We start from the raw sequence: 20809 nt of genomic DNA, 5'->3' as shown, positions 1-20809 counted from the left end.
GAAATCAATTCGGCCAAATTCCGATTCTCGTGATTTACTAGAAAGGATCCTGGATCTTTTAACAGCAACATGGGTCTTCACGGGCTGTTTGCCAATTAGAGATGGCACAGGAAGGGCCCCTAATTCCTCCTGGGTTTTGCTTTGATCTCACCCCCTGCTACTAGTTCAGGAGCATTCCTGATGGATTATTCCTTGTCTCACGTATATTCAGCTATCTTTCTCTGGCGGGCATCTCCCTGGGGTTCAAAAACACACTGAAGTTTCTCTTGTTGGAAAGCCAAAATCAACACCCGCCCTGAGCCTCACACACTTCCTCCAGGTACCAGCCTTTTTTCATCCCTTTATAGGAAATTCAAGAAACGCCTGCACTCGCTGCTACTCCACCTCCTCCTTCTTTGGTCTTCTCCAGTGCGGCTCCCCTTGCACCTCCACTTCAGCAAAACGGCTCTAGCCTCAACCAGTGTCCTCCCCGCTGCTAATCCTTAATTTTCACGCCTCATCTGGCATCCCTTCTTTGCTGCATTCAGTGCTATTGACCACTCCCTTGAACATCTCTCCTCCCCTGACCTTCCTGTCCTATCCACTCCTGTCTTCCTCCTATCACTCTTCCTCTCTGCCCCACTCACTAAGCCTCTTCTTCCCAACTGTTATTAATGGAGATCTTAGAGTCTTGGGTCAAGGCCACCTTCTGTTCTCCCTCTATGCGTCCTGTTCTACTCCGTCCCTAAACAATCTCATCCACTCCTAGATTTTCACTTATCTCCTACCCCAGAGACTCACAAATCCATCTGCGGTCCCGACTATTCCCTTGAGTCCCCGAGCCAGCACACGCAGAACAGCCTGTTTGCTGTTTCGGCTTGGTTGTCTCAAAACCCCCTGAACTCAGCACACTCATGACTGATCTCATGATCTTCCCCATGAACCTGGTCCAATTCCATCCAGTGCCCTCATCTCATGAAAATGGCCTTGCCATCCACACAAGTGGCAAAGCTAGAAGCTTAGTGGATTCCTCCATCCCAAGAGCAATCCACGTCCAGGTCTTGTATTACGTCAGCAACCCTCCATCTCCTCTCCTCCGTCCTGCACACCACGCCCCACCATGACTGCATTCACCTACCTGGTCCTCCTACTCCTTTGTTTCTCTACAATCCGCCATTCTCCCTGCAGCCAGAGGCCTCTGTTCAAATTACTCTCAACTCACATCACACACAGCCCCACCTCCTGGAAGCGCTTGAATCCACTGCTCTAAACATAAAACCCGAAAGCTTTATCTTGGCTCACAGGGCCCTGCACTGCAAGGTCCAGCCCCGTCCGCCTCCCCAGCCTAACACTGCCCGCTGCGCCCCTTCGCCCTTTCTGCTCCCGCCTTACCGGCTTTCTGTTCCCGCAGCTCCCGGGGTACCCTGTTCATCTCCCCTCAGCTCACCCACCGCACCTCAGGGACGCCTTCCCTACCGTGCACTCATGGTCCGTAGTCACCCCTTTATAGCACTTACCGTGGTTGTAGTTAAATCATACCCTCCATCTGGGAGTGCAGGAGGAGAAGAGGATAGTAAGCTTTATGAAGCCACTGACCCTTTATTATTTTGCTAATCATTATATCCCTAGCACCTGGGCACAGAACTTTCCACGCAATAAATATTAGTGAGCGGTGAACATTCAACAAAAAGAAGCTACGATTATACTCCACGCAGTATCAGGCAGACGGCAAACTCTGGACTGGCCCCAGAGGACCTTCTGGAGGCAAACTCCCTCACCCCACCCCTTGCCCAGGTGTCTTATTCGACTTGATGGGCATCGCCTGGGCCAGTTCTTGAACGAAAACCCAAGTGTGGGCGGATGCCTGGTAGCACGGTGGGATTCGATGCTTTGGCTACATGAGCAGCGTTTTTCACTCAACTGGTCTGACTGCAGGGCTCGGGCTGGCAGTATTGCTCTCAGGACCACCTGGAGGTCAGCCCGGCAAACTGGAAGCCAAGGCTCTAAGAAGTCAAACTGTTCCAGACAAAGACAGACGACCACCAAGGTTTGGTTCTTGAATATGTATTTTTTACTGAAAAAATCATTCATAAATTAACATACAAAAATGTACAAACACATGAGTAAATAATGTAATGACAAAGGACTATTTTTTGTGAAAAGTGTTTTTTAAAACATCTTTAGATTTCAGTGCAAAAATATACCCCTGGCACCTCTTAAAACATAAGAGCAAGCTCAAAAAACTCGTAGTGATGGAAGTAAGCGAGCTACGTTCAATGTAATGGTCATCGGTGAGTGGATACAATCAGTACGTATGCTGTTGCTTAGCTCTTCATGTCTGTGGTAGAGAGGCTATCACAAGAGGCCCTGCAACGTCACAATGAATAGTTTTGCTGATAACCACCCCCCGCCCCCCAAAACAAAACAGCGTGAAAGGAAAACTTCTTCCTATACACAGCAATCAAAAGACAAGACTGATTTAAGGGGTCATTCATTGGTAGCGTTAAAGAATTTCAGCTGTCAAAATATATGCAAGGTCACATTTGGTTCTTATTGTTCTTTTTTTCTTAACATGAGAATTTCACACTATTAACAGAACACAGGCCTGGCTGTGTTTTTAACTTTTACCTTTCCCCACACGATACTCAGCTTGGTGGATAAATGACTTAACAGTGCACAGCAAGAGTTTTCACACGAATAAAACAAACTCACACATGACTGCAAGATGATTTAAATGACCCTACTTCGAGCCGTGGAAAGAGACTTTTCCTTTTGTCCTCAAATCAGCATTTTCTTTTTCAAATCAGGTGTTAGCCTTTTGCCAACATTTTGTTCTTGATGGTAAATGTGTTAATGAAAGGCTTCAAACAATATCATTTTACAACGCTGCCGAGTGTACACGAGCCATTCTTGACCAAGAATCAGTCTGTCCTGGCAAATTCTTCCAAATGACATCATAATTTTGTCACACTGAAAGCAGCTCACAGCCCTCAGAGAGAGAAGAGGCCAGGTCAGCCCAGAGGCCTGGGGGTGTGCAAAGGAAGGGGGGAAAGAAATCTTTATTGCTTTATGCACCATACATCGAAGGAAAGCCAAAAGAACTTCTGTGTGTCATGTTCCTCGTGAAGGTCTTTTAAAGCAAGAAATGCTCAAAACTCTTTTAAAACATTATGATACAACTACCAGCGTGTTCAAGGGCAGGAACCTGCTCTCTCATATGAGCCGGTAAGAGCTTTGCAATGCAGTTTATTTTCTAAATAGCATTCTCCTCTTCGAAAGAACAAAAACACAACAAAAAAACAAGGCCTGGCCAATCACTCCCACAGCCTGTGGGGATCATACGTCCGTGGGACCAACACACGCAATGGAAGAAACCCCAACCCATGTGTATATACACAAATACAGCCTCTACACACATCCATGTAAACCATGAAAATTAAGGAAGTTGAAGGCAAACAAGGCAATTAAAAAAAACATGAAGTACACTTCAGAAAGTACTCCTAATAATGATATATAAATATGTTTTATGGAAAAGGAGGGGAAAAACCTGGCATTTTTCAGAATTCTGCAGAAGCCAAAGGGGACTATGAGATGAGGGATTTGGCTCAGGCGAAAACAGAAAGGCACAAATTCACATGTGATTTAGAGTCTGACTTCAAAAAGCACACGGGGGCGTGAATGGAGCACTTGGGCTCCTGCGGCCGTCCGGCAGCTTTGTTAGTCTAACCCAAAGCTTGGAGTTGGTCTAACCTGGATCCCAGCTGACCCATAGCACACGAGTGTCACCTGCTCCCTGGCTGAATTCTTCATAATTCAGTTGCTCATTATTCTATGTCTTAGTTAATAGTGTTAACAACAAATCTTTCCAGAAACCAAAAAGGGAAATATTCAAAGGAATCGTTGAAGCTGGTTGGTAATTTAGGCACAGACTTCAGAAACTGTGGCCAAGTTCCATAAGAGCAAGCGAAAGAAAGAGAGAGAGAGAGACGGAAGTAGGAAAAACCAACACCCACACTCTCTCTTTATGATGATGAAAGGACAAGACAGAAAGTCCAGAGATCCAGGGGTGTGTGCACAGTGGGCCCACCTGAGGGGTTTGCTTCAAGCGGGGGAGCAGTTCTAACACGGCAGCTTCTTGTTCAGCACAAGACTGGGATGAGAGTGGACGTGCCCAGCAGGGAAGAGAATCCAGAGCCAAAGTCGGGAGCAAGACTTTTGGAAAAGGGAATGGGACGGGGGCACAAGAAGTTAGCTACCGGTGATAAAGACTGGACTGTTTTGCTCTTTTGTGACATGCCCTATAACCACTCCCTTCCAGAGTGACAGCAATTTGGGAGATGATGTTATTCCATTTTAGCTGAGTTCCTGCATCTGCCAAACAAATACGGATCTAATGTATAAACCCTCGGTTTGAATTGGAGCCAGCTAGAAAATTAAATTTAAAAAAGGCATTTTACATGGCTTATTTACAATTATACTTCTTCAAGAAGTGATTGTTATATGTCTATTTATCTTCCCCAATCCCTCCCCCCTCCCCCCTCAACCCCCACCCAAAGCAGGTAATTTTTTTTTTTTTTTTTTTAATGAAACCAAAGAGAACACCAGAGACGTAGAAGAATGGTTGTGTGGAGTTTCCTTTGCTCTTCCTAAAACACAGCTGCCCTGTGGTGGGTCTGCCTCTTTCCTCTGAAGGCCAAGAAGCTCCCAAGGCCATTCGTGGCGGGATGGTGGCGGATCACAGTTCCGGTTCTGGAGATTGTGGAGGAGATGGGACGTCAGGGCAGAAGATGGGGGAGAAGAGCAGCAGGACAGACGTGTCTTGTGAAAAGAGAAAGTCAGTTCCCGGCTGACTCCCTCAAGCCCAGTGGGTCCAAACGGTGAAGGCGTTATGTGCGTGTGCTCTGTTCACATTTTTTCCTTGAACCCTGTGATCCCTCACGGATCCACACTGGATTTCTGTTTTCTTCCTCTGCGGAGCCCCGAGACATGTCGTCAGGCTGCTTTCTTGGGGGCGGTGGGTGAAGCAAACATATATTCTCCCCTCGTCTCAGTACTCAGTCACCTGAGCCAGCTCGGGTGTCAAATTGACGGTAATGTTTTTATACAAGGCGTCGTATGTGATGTTTGCAAAGTAGTTCAAGTTGTTGAGGCCGTCCAGCCCTTGCCGTTCTTTGGACTTCCTCAGCAATGCATACCTGTTAAGCAGAGAACAGAGGGGTGGCTCTGAGCGAGGGTCCAAGCTCCTCACGGCACGGACGGAGCAGGGCAGACCACAGGCGGCGGCACAACCCAAAGCGATGCTCCTGGCCCACTTGGCGGGTGACTGGCCGTTCAGCTCCTCCAGGCTACACGTCGTCATTAGAATTAGAAACACGTCCTATTTCATGCGAGGTGTTTTACTTACAGCATTATTTCATTTAATGTGCCGGCCCCTTCGCAGATGAGGCAACCAAGGCTCTCAATATTAAATGGCTTGCCCAAGACCACAGAGTGGGGAAGTGGGAGGTAAGCTGTTAGACACACGGGATGAGAAAGTTCAGTCTGTATTCAGTGCCTGCTTACTCCCATGAAAAGAGAGTTCACGCAGCCAGATCGACTGTCTAGAGAATACTGCTCCCCACTACTAGCAAAAGACAGAAAGAGCCACTCCACCCACATGCCCCGCTCAGTCCGATCTGGAATTTCCTTATTGAACGTACAGAGGGTCATAGAGCAGCTGCAACCACACAAACAGAAGCTGAGGGACACCCTTCCAGAACCAGAGCTTGCAGAGAGGGTGCCAAACTTTTTGTCATGTGACTGTGAGTTACACAGAAACCTTTACCTGAGTGGATTCTTCCCCATCTCCCTGAAGGCTACAGAGGAGACGACAAAGCTTAAGACACAGAATGAGTGATCTCCTTAAAAGATCTTACTATCAAAAATTTTCACCAATGGTATGATTTTGCCCCCAAACGCCTGCCTCACACTTAAATTAAAATATATACAGGAACTCTAAAACAGCTGTCCGAACAAGACCTTGGAGGGGGTGGGGAGCAAGACAAGGGGCTGTAATGCTCGGGGACACCTGGAAATGCGAAGTATACAGGATATTTGTACAAGGAATAAATAAACTGCACCAACCTTCCAAGAAACTGGACTTCTCCTCGGTGGTGATGAGGAATGGACTTGTACTTCCCTGTGTCACCTTCCGGGCGACTCACAGAATAGCCTGCATTCTGTACTCTGTCCAAGACAAAGAGGATGGGCTTTTGGGTAAAATGATCAAGTCCCATAGGTGACCAAACCTATCCTGAGGCTGAAGAACCCCAGGTTGAACAACAGAACTTCTGCATCTAAATATTCACATTGCTTCCCCTCTGGATAAGTTCACGGTTTTAGAAAAGAAGTCTACAATACAAAAACGTTTTGAAGAAGGAAAGAAATTTGAAATTCAAAAAGAAATTAAAAATTCTTGAGGTTTGACACAGGGTCTCAGTGACAGGTACAACCACACTCCCTCTGGGCCGGCTTGTTTGGCTCCTATCAAAAACATGTTCTCCCCAGTGGGCACACCTGTCCTTCCATGACCTACTACAGAGCAAGTCAGCAAAGTCAGAGCCACAGTGTGTTCCCCCTAGAGAGACCTTATGTCTCCGCCCACCTCCCCCATCACCAGGGAGATGAACTAATTTATATGATGTCCTCCGATATAGATGTAAAACTTCACAATTTATGAAAAGTCACTATGAGGGAAGAAGAATTTAGAGGAGGTGTTCAGGATATTTATTCTTAATATGATAAATATAAGATTTCCCAGGCTGGGTTTACTGGAAATTTGATAGGACCCCAAGAAATACTCAATACATGGGGTAGACTCTGGATATCTATGCGATATTTATGATCATTTTCATATTTCAACATCCTCCTCGACTCCAAATTATACTCTCATTTTGATATATAGTCAGCCCTCAGTCTCTGGGTGGGGGACTGGTTCCAGCACCGGGCCCACAGATATTAAAATCTGTGGATGCTCGAGTCCCTTATGTAAAATGGCATAGTATCTGCATATAATCCACACACATCCTCCAGGATACCTTAAACCAAATCTAGCTTACTTATAATACCTAATACAATGCTATGTAAATAGGTGCCAGCATGTGGCAAATCCAAGTATTGCGTTTTGGAACTTCCTGGAATTTTTTTTTTTAATATTTTCATTCCGCAGTTGGTTGAATCCTCAACTTCAGAACCCATGGGTACGGAGGGCCGACTGTGTGAAGATGTGTTCTCACTCTCATTTGATAAATATGTATGAAATGCCTACTGTGTGTTTGGAATTGTGCGGGGCGCTGGGTAAAACCAGCTGTAGGTTCCTGCACTGAGGGGCTCCTTGCTGAGCTGAGGAAAGAGCAAGATGAGAGTTATGACAGATACCCTGGGGGAGCTCAACTGGATTCAAAAACCAGTCAAACCAGTTAAATGTCTGGAAAAGCTGTTCATCCTCACTAGGTTCCTAAGAAACCCAAGTTAAAAGGATGAGATGCCACTTCTACCTAACAGGCTGAGAAAGAACTGCCTGGAGCTGCTTTGCCTAACAGCAGCCACAAGCCACATGGAGCTACTAGAGCCGAAACACGGCACACATTTAAAAGGTTGTTCACATCCAATGTTGCTGGTGGTGTAAGAAAATTTGTACGCTAATGCGCTGTTGGTCAGAATATTTTTGCAATCTTTTCTGGAGGAAAATGTGACAATAACTATCAAAGATAGTTAAATTTAAAAGTGCATTTACTTCTTGGGACTTCCCTGGTGGCGCAGTGGTTAAGAATCTGCCTGCCAATGCAAGGGACATAGGTTCGAGCCCTGGTCCAGGAAGATCCCCCATGCCGCGGAGCAACTAAGCCCGTGTGCCACAGCTACTGAGCCTGCGCTCTATAGCCCGCAAGCCACAAGTACTGAGCCCGCATGCCACAACTACTGAAGCCCGTGTGCCTAGAGCCCGTGCTCCGCAACAAGAGAAGCCACTGCAGTGCGAAGTCCTCGCACCGCATCAAAGAGTAGTTCCTGCTCGCTGCAACTAGAGAAAGCCCACGCACAGCAACAAAGACCCAATGCAGCCAAAAATAAATTAATTAATAAAAAAATGTTTAAATAAAAAAAAAAAGTGCATTTACTTCTTGACTCTGCAGTTCTGCAACTAGGAATTTAATCTAAAGATATATTCACACATGTGAACAAAACATGTTCAAAATTAAACATTGTTCATCAACAGGAGAGAATTAAAATAAATTGTTGTCTGTCTACATAAAGAAATACCATGCAATTGTTAAAAATAATAAAGTGGCTCTCTAACATGGTTGGAAGGGGAGAAGGGATGTGTCTGGGTTGTTTATGTATGAATAGAAAGAAGTCTATAGAAAGAAACAGCTTGTTCAAATGGCTACTTCCTGGGAAGGAAACAGGATAACAATGGGGATTAAGACTTATACTCCCTGGCTTAGACATGTCTGTATCATCTGAATTTTTACCAGCAAATATTATTTTGTATTAACAACCAACACACCCTTTCTTTTTTTAAAGCTGAGATAGAAAGTGGATACAAGGTAGAAATTCTTTTGGTTATTTGTTCCTTATTAGGTTACTATTTACTTACTCTGTAAAAATACTATTTTACACTACTCACACACAGGATTGTTCATACAAACTTACATAATACAAGGCTGATCTGACGGCATGGATAAATCTGTGTACACATAACTAACATTTGACCTCTGGTTTGGGGAGGTTTCAGTAAAATGTGCTATGAGTGTAAAGTACATACCAGATTTCTATGATTTAGTCAGAAAAAAATGAATGTAAAATATCTCATTAATAGTTTATATTGATTACATGTTGAAATGGTATTATTTTGGATATACTGTGATAAATATAATTGTCAAAATATTTTTATTAATATAATAAATTAATTTCACCTTTTTCTTTTTTAACCTTTTTAAATGTAGCTACTAGAACATTGAAAATTACATACATGGCTTAATACATCAAATTCTTATTAGACAGTGATGGTCTGGAGAGTCTAAGGTAGCATTTCTAGAAGACATCAGAAGAAGGGTAGTACCTGTTCCACAGGTCGTCATCTTCTCCACCCCAACCCCAGAAAGCATTAGGAAAGCCATTGATTTTCCGAAACTGTTCCACTGTTAAGCCGCTCACCCCGCCAAAGAACTCGGTATAAGGAAGCCTAAAAGGAGATGTATGGTATTAATCATCTGTGCATTAAAGGGTGATTTTTTTCCCTAGAACAGGCCATCTCACTGGAGAACTAGGTCTCAAGTAAAACAATACTCTGTGCTACTGCCCTGAACCACCTGAAACTGTTTCCTCAGGACGAGACGCATCAATCTGAGTAGCTAATTGAACTTTTTCTAATTGATTTTTTTAATAACGGTTTTACTGACGCAGAATTGACATACCATATAATTCACCCATTAAAAGTGTATAATTCAATGGTTTTTACTATATTCATGGAGTTGTGCAACCATGGCCACCATCTATTTTAATTAATTTCATCACCCCCCTGAAAGAAGCCTTGTACCCACCATCAACAATCACTCATTTCCCCCTATTCCCCTCAACTCTATGCAACCACTATTCTTCTTTCTGTCTCTACAGATTTGCCTATTCTGGACATTTCATATAAATGGAATCATATAATACGTGGTCTTTTGTAGTTAGCTTCTGTCACTGAGCATAATGTTTTCTAGGTTCATCATGTTGTCACATATATCAGTACTTCATTCCTTCTTATTGCCAAATAGCATTCCACTGTATGGATGGATATACTACATTTTGTTTATCCATTCATCAGGTGATTGCCATTCAGGTTGGAGCTAATTGGATTTTGCCATCTTTGCATCTCTCACCATCCTTTTAGATTTAACCTCTTTAATTAAGAGGAAATGATACTCACAGATACATATACTTATCCAGTTTAGTTGCAAAGTGCCTTGGCATCTGTCCACATCCATAATAGTTACGATTGCTTTCTGGTATATGATCCACATCATGAAAAATAAGACAGTCCCAGTCCAAGTCCTTCATTGCTTCTTGAAAACCCACATTAAAAAGCATGGCTCGATTAAAGGGCTGGGTGCCAACCTAAAAGAAGCAGACCTTTATTTTTAAAAGGACTCTTGAAGCACAATCTTTGCTGCCTCAGCCCTGCCTAAAGGAGAGCTTATTGAGAGATCACTGGGCCAGAAGGGAGGTGGGTCCTGCCCAGCTCATCAGTGACTCACAATCCCTTGACCTCTGGCCTTGACTTCCTCGGAAATAAAAAGGGGTGATAAAGATAAACCCAAGCTCCTCTCTCCCAAGGCTGTTGTAAAGGCAGACAGTCAGCCATGTAACAGCATTTAGAAGGGTACCCAGCCCCATATACGGAAGGAAGAACAACACTGCCATTTCGACCTGTGGCTCCTTATCTTAAGGGGAATTTCCTGGGTCTGGAGCCTAAAGACAACACTTAAAGCAGCTCTAGCAAAACCAGCCCACAAGAGGCCTTTGTTCAAGGGTAAACAAAGTTCCACACTGCACTCAAATCTGCTGATATTGAGCAACATCTCAAACCAGGAGCAGGACTGCTCTCTGCTCCCCTTCCTGCCACAGGGCGACTCAGTCGTGAGCTTTCAGTTTTACTGGATCTTTACACCAAGGATGCATTAGCTTGAAGCTCTCTAAACTGCTGTCTCAGAAGAGAAAGAAGAGAGAAGAAAGGACCACTTACTTGCTCCACCACATAAAATGCAAACTGTAGGCGCTGGCGCTGGAGCATGGGAATCAGGTGTCGGAGCAGGACCGGGAGGTGCTCATGGCGGTTCCGGAAGGGGATAAGGATTGCCACCTGCAATGGGTCACAGCAAAAGAGGCCGCCCTGTTAGTCCCCTCATCTGTTGCTTTGCAGCAGGGCACTTCTGCAGAATCGGGGACCAGCTCTTGGGGAGTTCTGGGAGCCGTCTTATCCTCAGCTTCTCTAAATGAAGACCTGTGGTGGCAAGTCGACCCTTGGAAGTAAGTGGACCTCGTTCTTACATGTGCCATACCATGTACATAGTGGGCCTGCAAATGAATTCGAGACCACAACCCAGAGAAAGACATACATTCATATTCACTGTGACCCAGTACACAAATATAGAAACATACAACTAAAACACGCTTCACAAAACAGTACTTCCCCTTAAAACATGCAATGCACTTTTATATATATATATATATATATATATATATATATATATATATATACACATTTTTTAAAAAATGCTGGTCATTAAATTGATTTTATAACCCAGTGATGGGCTGGAAACAATGATCTGTTCCAGACATGCTTGGATCACTGCTGCACCACAGCATCTCACAGGGCTGGCACAGAACAGGCACTTTACTAAATACTTGTTGAAAGAATGGACTTAAGCCAGTGTCATAAGCTTGATCCACACTACCGATGTCTCCTGATTAGAGTCACGCAGAAAAAAACTAAACAATTCTCAGTGTCAGGCTAGATAACTCCACTTTTTATTCCGCTAGACTCATGGCAACAATGCCAAATGAGGCATGAAGCACTGAATTTGTGAAGATGGCTTCTGCAAATGTGTCACAAGAGACCTACCACCCCCCACCCCCTGCTTAGCCAATATTCCTGTAAGAAAAAGGGTCCTGGCTCAGTCATCAGAACAATGTGAATTTCTGTGGCTACAGAAGAGTCCTCAGGGAAATCCATTCCTCCAGTATGTTCCCATCAAATGCAAATACTTTGCATTAAGTAGTAAGTAGGGTGCAAATTACAAAAGGTCAGAGTGAAACCCATGGTGATTCAGATGATGGCAGGTAGGCTTTCCAGCACTTGGGGTCTGACCTCACCCCCTACCTTCCATCGAGGAATGCAATCCGATGGCTTCCAGTGACCTCCGAGCTTGATGGTTGGGTCTTTAGAGAAGAGTTCATGGATGGCATCCATTCCAATTTCACTCATGTTTATGGCTATGGGGCCCTCTGAACAGAGGAGGGAAAAAAATAATAATTAAGAGACCAGAAAATGGTAGTCTTATTCTTATGTTCAGGGTTGTAATCTCTGGAGCAGTTCAGTGCTTTTTCAGTGGGTTGTGTTTTTAACAGGAATGGGGGTCCCTTCCTCTGCTTTCCAACTCATTGCATTTCAGCAAATCACTATTACTATTACTGGGTAAAGCAGCAAATCAAGAAATTGAGCCTTTGAGTTCTGCTTCTGCCAAGGGTGTACAGCAGCTGAACTTCTCAAAATGGAAGGAGAAAAGTAGCTGAGCTTGGCACTGTCGCTGTGTGCTCCTGAGGCACGTATAGACACACTGTCCCAATTCATTGATCAGTGACCCCGACTGGTCACATCCAAACTCAGAACTCTCATCATCTCGGACTCAAGTCAAGAAGAGGACTGTCCAAGAAGCCCCAAAGTACAGAAAAGGTGTAACAGTACATTGTCATTGCTTCAGATTATACATGAGATTCTAAGAAGGAAAGGAAAGGAAAGGAAAGGAAAGGGGAAGAGGAAGGGGAGGGGAAGAAGAAAAAGGAAGAGAAAGAAAAGATCCAAGAATTTTCTACACTAGCACTTTGTTAAGAAAATAACTTCCCTCATAGCGAACAAGTCATATAATCAGTGTGATTTATACTAAAAGACAAAGCTGGTTGCCTACACTTTCTCTAGGACATCTTAACAGACCCCGAGTTACAAAGGAGGGGGCATGTGTAAAGCAAAGAGTGAAAAATGTGGTAGAAAACGGCACCAGGAACACAGGCCACCCTACAGAAGTGCTGAAGAGGAGCCAGGGCACAAGTAACTTTCATAATCCCTGTTTCCAACGGCCGGGAGGCGTTTACAATCTTTGTATAAGTAGACATATTGAGAGCTCAAGAACACTCTCCCTTTTAGTTTACTCAAATAAGAAGGCAACAGTTTTAAAAGCAGAGGAAGATAAGGAAGAGCTCTACTCACTCATGGAAGGGAGCCTTTCGGGGCAGGTATGGTTTGCAAAGTAGGTGAAGTCTTCAGGAAGAAAAGTTGTGGTTTGTAGGAAGGTTTCGCTGTGGTTCAAGTCAAGAGGATAATCTAGAGAGGTAAGAAAAAAAGGCAACTCAGACTGGTACATGCCATCACTCCTGCAACTCTTCGATGCCTACCAAAGGAGTATTTTTCTTAGATATCATCTTTTGGGGAGGCAGGCCGCTGGTCTAGCTCTTCAGCGAAAATCTGAACCCGTCAATAAAAATGTTAACCAGATGATACTAGTTCACCAGTGTTTCTATTCTTACTGTTGTTATAGCTTTATATGCAGGCAGTTCACAGTCAAATAACCTTACAACGTAATTTAAAAAAAACACAGGGCCCCCTCCCATGTCTTTCTCCTAAAGGCACCGCTCTCACTTCCTCGCCACCGACTACCTCAGTATTTATCTCCATCAGCCTGCACACCCAATCTCGATGCTTCGGTTTTAGATCCATCTGTTGACTTCTCACTGCGGGGGCTGAAGACTGCGCTCCCTCCCTCCCCTGCCCCCACCACACACATACGCTTTCCATCCTCCAGTCTCCCTACAGTCAAATATGATAATTGTGGTTAGGACAACCTTCAGTATTTATATTATGACGATTCGATAAATACTCATTGTAGCTGAGAAATGTGGAAAGTTATGATTACTTTTCCTTTCCTGCATAATTTTTTTTCCTGGAGCGACTGTCTTGTTTTTTCCTGTTTGCTTAGTTTTATGTGAAATGATGACAACTTGACATCGTGCCCTTTACCACTTCATTTCCCCTGAAGACACAGGCATCAGGTCTTCCCTCAATTTCCTCTTCCTTAAGAAGGTCCAGCACCTCCCGATCCACTCCAGTTTGGACAGGCTTTCCTGTGAGCCTGATGTGCACATGCTACTCTGGGATCTCCCTTCCTCAGTGTCCTGGGGAGTCCCTTCATCTTCCTATAGTATCGAACCTCAGTTTTCCTAAGTTCAGCTTCTCCCTTGTTCTCACTTGGTAGAGCACATTCTTCCAGTGGCTTCCTAAGAAGGGGGAAAGGGCAGTGATTTTGAAACCCTGTAGAGCTGATTATTTTCATTCTTCCTCATTTGATACACGGTTGGTTGGTTTTATAGAATTCAAGGCTGGAAATAATTGTAAAGGTGCTATGCCACTGCCTTCTAGATTCCCCAGTGCCTGTTAAGTCCGAAGCCATTCCCATTCCTTATCTTTGTGAAAGGTGAAGTAATTTCTTTCTGGAAGTGTAAAGAACTTTCTCTTTGTTCAGGAAATTTCATATTGGTGTGCCTGGCCCACCGTGTTGACCTTTTGGTGGGCTTTTAAAGTTTGGAAATTCATGTCCTGTTCTAAAATTTTGGGGTGGGGAGGAGGTATTATTGTGGTGATGATTTCCTCCCTTCTGTATTCTGTGCTATCTTTCTGGAGAACAGAAAATAGGACTCAGATGTTGGACTTCTTGGCCCTATAATTTTCTCATCTTTTCTGACTTTCCATCTTGCTATTTTTCTGCTCTACCTTGAGAGATTTCCTCAATTTTACCCAGTCCTTCTTTTAATTATCATTTTCTGCTGTTATAGTTTTTATTTCAAAGTGTCCCTTTAATTTTCTGAATGTTCTTTTTTTTTTTTTTTTTGAATGTTCTTTTTTTTTTTCAATATCTTGTTCCATGTTTGCAATCCTTTTCCTCTGACCCTTGAGAACATATGTGATAGTTTTCTCCTCCCAGCATATTCTGTTTCTTCCAATTTGCTGCTTTGTATTTGTTTTGATCTCTAGCACAGTGATGCTTGGCCATCTGCTAATATTTAAGAGTGGGGAACGAAAGCTGACTGAAGGGTCTGGACTGAGGTTCTTCACTGGAGGGTGTTCTGGCCAAAAGTTTGGTTTGGAAACCTCCAGTGTCAATATCTTTGGGTCTTTCCTCTTGGTCCAGTCAGGTTCCCCAGAGAAGTCTATTCTAATCTCCTGCCAGAATCATATGGTCTTTGCTGCAAGCACCCTAAAACTGAGGAAGAGGAAAAGGCTAGGGCACCCTAAACCAAGCCAGGTCCCCCCAGTTGAGGTACCCTCTATTTTACCATCCTGGAGGTTATCAAGTCTCTAGTACTTTGCCAGGATCGGGGAAGGAATCTGGGTATCTGACTGCTTTTTAAACAGCTTTCAACCAACCTTTATCTTAGTTGCCACCTTTATTCTTATCTCCAAAAGTACTAGATGTTGCTGATTCTTGAGCTTCTGAGGGATTCTGGGGTATAAACTGCAGTGGTTGTTGGCTTTCCTTGCTGCCACATTAGCAGTCAGTTTTCTTGGGTCCATTAAGTCCTTTATCACTGGTCCATCTGCTTTCCAACTTCCAAAATTTTTTGCTGTGGCCTCCTTTCTTGTTCTCATTTTCAGGGGTTTACGCCATTAAACACACACACACACACACACACACACACACACACACACACCCTTATCTACTGTCATTTTAGTGACGTGTTAAAGAGTAAAGCAGAGGCCTTTTTCTTAGGGGGAGGTATGAAGGGGGTCCTCCAACCTCTTTATCTTTTGACAGATAAAGAGAGTGAGGCACTGTATACGCAACTCGTACAAGGAGACCTGGCTAGTGCATAACAGAGACCCGACTAAACTCTGGGTTAGTGATCTTTCCATTACACTGCACTATTTTTTCAGAGTATGAAAATCTCTTTCACCAGTCCTTTTGGATTCATGCTGATTCTATGAAAATTAAAACTTCCTATTCACATTCACTTTGCACCCTGGAATTCTAGAATCTTCAACAAGGATATTTTTTAAAAAGCACTATGAAAGGGCTTCCAAGAATCAAATGGCTAATACAGTGAATCCTTTTATACAGACACATGGCTGCCTATTCTACAAGTACTCAGAGGACGAAACTCAATGAGAGGCAACTTGAAGAGAATTTGAAGTCTCTTTTTTTTTATATTATGAGTATTTATTATAAATATGGCTGAATACAAGGATTCATATATATATAATAGGTTTCATATCATCTCATGAATACAATAATATTTAAGTCTCTTAACAGGGGAGGAAAGGAACAGAATGCTTTCTGTCCTTTTTAGTTGCAGCTTTCCTGAAAAACAATAAGCTTGCATTTATATAAAGACATAAACCAAGTCAGCATGAACACTAAAGGTAAAATTACATTTACACAGAAATTAGCCCAAAGTCCTCAGTTCACACATGCAAATCCATCCTAAATCGAGCCCTTTCTGAAGGTATTAACACTTCAAAAAGCTACGTCAAGAACCTCCAATGCTAATCATTACTCTGGGTGATTCTCATTTTGCTTAATTATATACACATATATATACACACACATTTTTTTGTACATAAAATGATTCTTTTTAAGAAAATAAATTAGCAGTTTTCACGTGTTCTAGAAAACGCGTAGGTCTGTGATGTGCGCATGTGTGGAGGGAGAAATTGGTTAGAAACGGCATCACAAAAATTATAATCATCCTCATCAGTTCACTCAGTCCCATGTAAAATATACAAATCAATTTTCACTGCAAAGTAAAGGAGCTGTTACAGTGGAGGATTACTGGACTGAATGTCAATATTATGACATAGTATGAGTGTGTTTCGTGTTTGGTAATTGCAATCATTGTTGCTTTTGCTTTGGTCATCCATTTACAACGCTTGGTGTCAGTTTATTTACGTCTTGTAAAAATAAAATACAGTGTGTGTGTGTGTGTGTGTGTGTGTGTGTGTGTGTGTGAAAATAAATAAATAAATAAATACTTTTTAAGGAAAAAAAAAAAAAGAAACGGCATCATAGTAATCTGGCAAAGAGATTCCCAGAAGTATTACAATAGGCATTTTCATAAGCAAATCAACAAAAACAGAATAATAATTCTGGGCAAAGACAGAACCAAGCCTTAGAGCTACAACCTAAGTAGGGAACAAGAAGTTAAAAAAACATGTGGGAGAGGAGACAAGACACGGTCTAACCTTAATGATCCTACTTTGGGGGTCTGTTTGAGGACACAGATAAATTCCTTTCTACTTCCTTCCAACACTGATGTATATAATAGGCCTGGTAGTGAAACTGTACAACCCAGATTGGGACTTGAACCCACTGTCTTTTTTTTTTTTTTTTTTGGCCATGCCCATAGCATGTGGGATCTTAGTTCCCTGACCAGGGATCGAACCCGCACCCCCTGCATTGGAAGTGCAGAGTCTTAACCACTGGACCGCCAGGAAGTCCCATGAACCTACTGTCTTTTAACTGAGATCACACACCTCGTCTCAGGACTTACTGAAGCTCAGGTTATGTCTCAGCACAGAAATTCAAATTCAGTGACAGACAAAGTGATAGGTAAGAAGTGGATTTGTTTAGAGATACACATTCCATAGGCAGAATGCAGTCCATCGCAAAAGGCAAGAATGGCCTTGGAAGAAACACACACCACAGACAGAGTGTGGACCATCTCAGAAGGTGCGAGGCCTCGAAATATGGGGTTGTTAGTCTTTCTGAGCTGGGTAACTTCATAGGCTAACTAGTGGGAGGATAATTCCAACTTTTTGGCGGAAGGGGCAGAGATTTCCAGGAATTGGGCCACCGCCTACTTTTTGACATTTTATGGTCAGCCTCGGAACTGTCACACGCCTGTGGGTGTGTCATTTAGCTAATGTATTACGGAGAGTATATAATGAGGCTCAAGGTCTACTGGAAGTCGAATCCCGCCACCTTGGACCTAGTTGGTTCTAACCAGTTTATGTCGTATCCCAAGGGCTATGTCATTCTTTTAAAGGTTGTGCCCTGCCCCCTTCCCTCCTGTTTCATTAGCAGCTAGCATGAAACAAAACACCACTTATTCTTTTCTTCTGGTTACTAAATTAATAATGTCATTTTTAAAAAAGAAAACCTGAAACACACAACTCCTAAGTGAAAGTTCTCCATAACCTTGCCCTACACCGTGGAGAACACCCACACCCCAAAAACACTAATTTCCTCATTTCTAATTTTAAATTCTTTACATAAAAATTTAAACAAAATCTACCTTTCCACTAGTAGTAGAAGCCTTTTAAACTAGAAGAGGCAGAGGAAATTAATTGCTCACGACCTGGTAAAACTGTGCCTGGTTATTGTGGAGTCCTAGCTCTCCTCCAGCCGCCTAGAAATGGGAGGACTATACTGCATACTCTCCTCAGGGGTTCCAAACACCCATTTCTTCGTCTTCTAAAGCACGACCCTACTGCATGAGGGAACTGCTGAGAGAAAAAGCCAGTCTGCTGAATTTCTATGGTCACGGTTTTACTTTTTAATTTAAATCTAATCCATTTCGAATCAGGACATGTTCTTCCAGCGAGGGAGGCAGACGGCAAAGAAGGCAGCTGCCTTTACATTTATAACATGGGACCACAAGAGACATCCTTCCTACCTGCAGATTCAAATGGCCTGCTCGGTCAACTTTGCTTTGCATCAGTGGTTCAGCAGCCTTGGCTGCATATTAGAATCATCTAGGAAGCTTTTTAAAAACCCTTATGCCCAGGCTATACCCCAGACTAATTAAATAAGACCCTCTGGGGGTCAGGGGTGGGGGCAGGCATCAGCATCTTGTAAATTTGCCCAGGGGAGTCCAGTGTGCCTCCAGGTTGACATGGCTACCCCAGTACACGGCGGTGGTAAAATTCTGCTTTCTCCCTCAAATTACCAAATCCAGCTGAGCGGGGACTGAAAAGCGCTGACTAACAGATGCCAAGAAGAATCACTACTTTCTCCTCCCATTTGAGAAAAGGCCAAACCCTTGCCTCTCTGACTGAAAAAAAGTGGAAATATATACATATCAGAAAGACGTCATCAGGACAAGCATTTGTAAAATATAAAGAATTTGCATTCTTCGAGAGTTAGCACGCTTAAGGCTGACTACCTGCTGGGAGAGGAGACGTAAAGACAACTATGGACTGAGCAGCCAAAAACCAGAGAGAAAGAGCTTAAGAATATCGACCTCACTGAATAAAGTACGAAATGTACTGGCAGTGACTCTGTTCATTTTATTTGTCTACGACAACAGACCTGTTTTGAAGAATGTGGGCAACAGAATACTTTTCTGAGTATGTGACCAGAAGGGGACTGAGGCCATCAGCGCGGGGAGGTTGGTGTGCATGTGCACGTGAATACACAGGGAAGAAATCTCCCTCTGGGTAAAAGTGACTGCGTAGAATGACACCTGGAAATTCGTACTTAAGAATGAGAAACGCCAGGCCACCCAACCACTCACCTCAAATACACAGCTAAGTGGCTGGGCTGGATGAACCCGGGAATTCTCTCCTGATGCCAACATTGTCTTGAGCGTCTCCCCCCAGTGCTCTGAGTAAATTTTACAGGACTCACAATCTCGCATACCAGCGGCTTTCAGTGACAAGAAGCTTCTCCAGGTCATTATCTCGGGCTTAGTTCCAGGTCCCAGTCCTGATCCCTCCAAGTACTTTCTTTTTAGGCAGCAGCCATTTGAGCTTTCAAGCATAAAGAAAGCTAGCATTACTCAAACGACACACTAGCTTTTTCACCACCCTTGGCCTCCTGAAGGACTTTGAACATGGGCGTGTGCCACAGCACTTTTTTTCCAGAGCGGGGCAACACAGTTCATGAACTACCTCAGTCCAGGCTACTCTTACCCAACCCACGGCGCTCCTGGCGGGAGTGGCCAGGTCAGCGGTGGTGGTCATCTGGCTGTCTCAGCAGCTTTAGGCCCCAAATGCTCTTTCTGACTGTGCTAGGCAGAAAATTACTTTGAAATGAATAAAAATAGTTGGTTTTTACTGGATAACTTCCAATGAAATGATGTTTCCTCTTCAACACTTACTCACCAAGGATGTGCCAATAACATAGAAGCCAATCAAGATGGTAATCTCAGAACTAAGTTACAACGCCTAAAATGTGTTTTCTTGTTAAATCTATCCACTCACACACTCAAAAATCATTTACTCTATGCCTCCTATGTGCTAGGCAGTGTACCAGGTACCAGGGGTAGTACAAAGGCAACACAGGCAATGAGGAGCGCTGCTGGGGTTCAGAGGTCAGCAAATCCCAACCCCACTGCTGCAGAGAGTCCTATAACTCCGACCCCTTCATCCCTGAAAGGGGGACACAGTCGTTATCTTACTGAGTTCTTGTGAGGAGCCTATGAGATAATGCAAGTAAATCATCTACCCCAGGGCGTTTATGCCGACGGAGCGGAGCCAGCAGCGCCAGGATGGTGCCGCTGGAGAGCGAGCAGATGATGGTAGAACTAATAAACCCATTCCAAGGAAGGGTTCTGTGGAGGGCTTTGAGCCCTCAGACGACAAGTGTCTGTTAAGAGCTACTGATGGGAAAAGGAAGATCAGCACTGTGGTGAGCTCCGAAGAAGTGATTAAGTTTCAGACGGCTTATTCAAACCTACTGAGAGCTACCATGGATGGGCGGGAGAAGCGGAACAAAAAGAGCAAGAGTAAGAAGAGCAAGGCAGCGCGGTGAAGGGCACCAGATCGCCCGCTTTCACCAGCTAACCACTGAACTGCTATTTTTCCTTTGGTTTTTACTTTGGGCCACAAAGCTGGGTTTCTGATTCCCCTACAATATAACCGTTTTCACGTGAGATTAGGGTCATTTTTGGATGGAAGAAGGGCTGAAGTGTTTACAGGGTAGTTACAAGAAGCCAGTTTATTTTAGATCTGGCTAAGTGGTCTGTGTTGTATGGTTGTAAGTTTCTGGATAAGAGTTTATAGTCTCTGTAGCTGTCTGTGAAGAGCACTGTATCATTA

The 20809-nt window shown here is 43.6% G+C and overlaps 1 protein-coding gene across 6 annotated transcripts in view; it reads right to left on the bottom strand.

Moving 5' to 3' along the window:
- Window positions 1–20809, bottom strand: part of B4GALT5 (beta-1,4-galactosyltransferase 5) — an 86877-nt gene that overhangs the window by 4785 nt on the left and 61283 nt on the right. For 3 of the 6 annotated variants that reach the window (XM_082430488.1, XM_082430490.1, XM_082430489.1), the window contains exons 3-8: window positions 12989–13102; window positions 11885–12009; window positions 10748–10864; window positions 9932–10119; window positions 9080–9202; window positions 6103–6204 (exon numbers count right to left, since the gene is read on the bottom strand). In XM_082430488.1, the coding sequence (XP_082286614.1) occupies window positions 6103–6204; window positions 9080–9202; window positions 9932–10119; window positions 10748–10864; window positions 11885–12009; window positions 12989–13102 (769 nt within the window). Of the gene's footprint in view, window positions 1–4528; window positions 5175–6102; window positions 6205–9079; window positions 9203–9931; window positions 10120–10747; window positions 10865–11884; window positions 12010–12988; window positions 13103–20809 lie in introns of those variants that run through there. The other 3 variants (XM_082430487.1, XM_082430492.1, XM_082430491.1) reach the window with 2 other exon arrangements.

Source organism: Balaenoptera physalus (assembly GCF_965194825.1).
Source record: "Balaenoptera physalus genome assembly, chromosome: 16".
Classification (NCBI taxonomy): Eukaryota; Metazoa; Chordata; class Mammalia; order Artiodactyla; family Balaenopteridae; genus Balaenoptera; species Balaenoptera physalus.
This window is presented reverse-complemented; position numbering and strand designations above follow the sequence as displayed.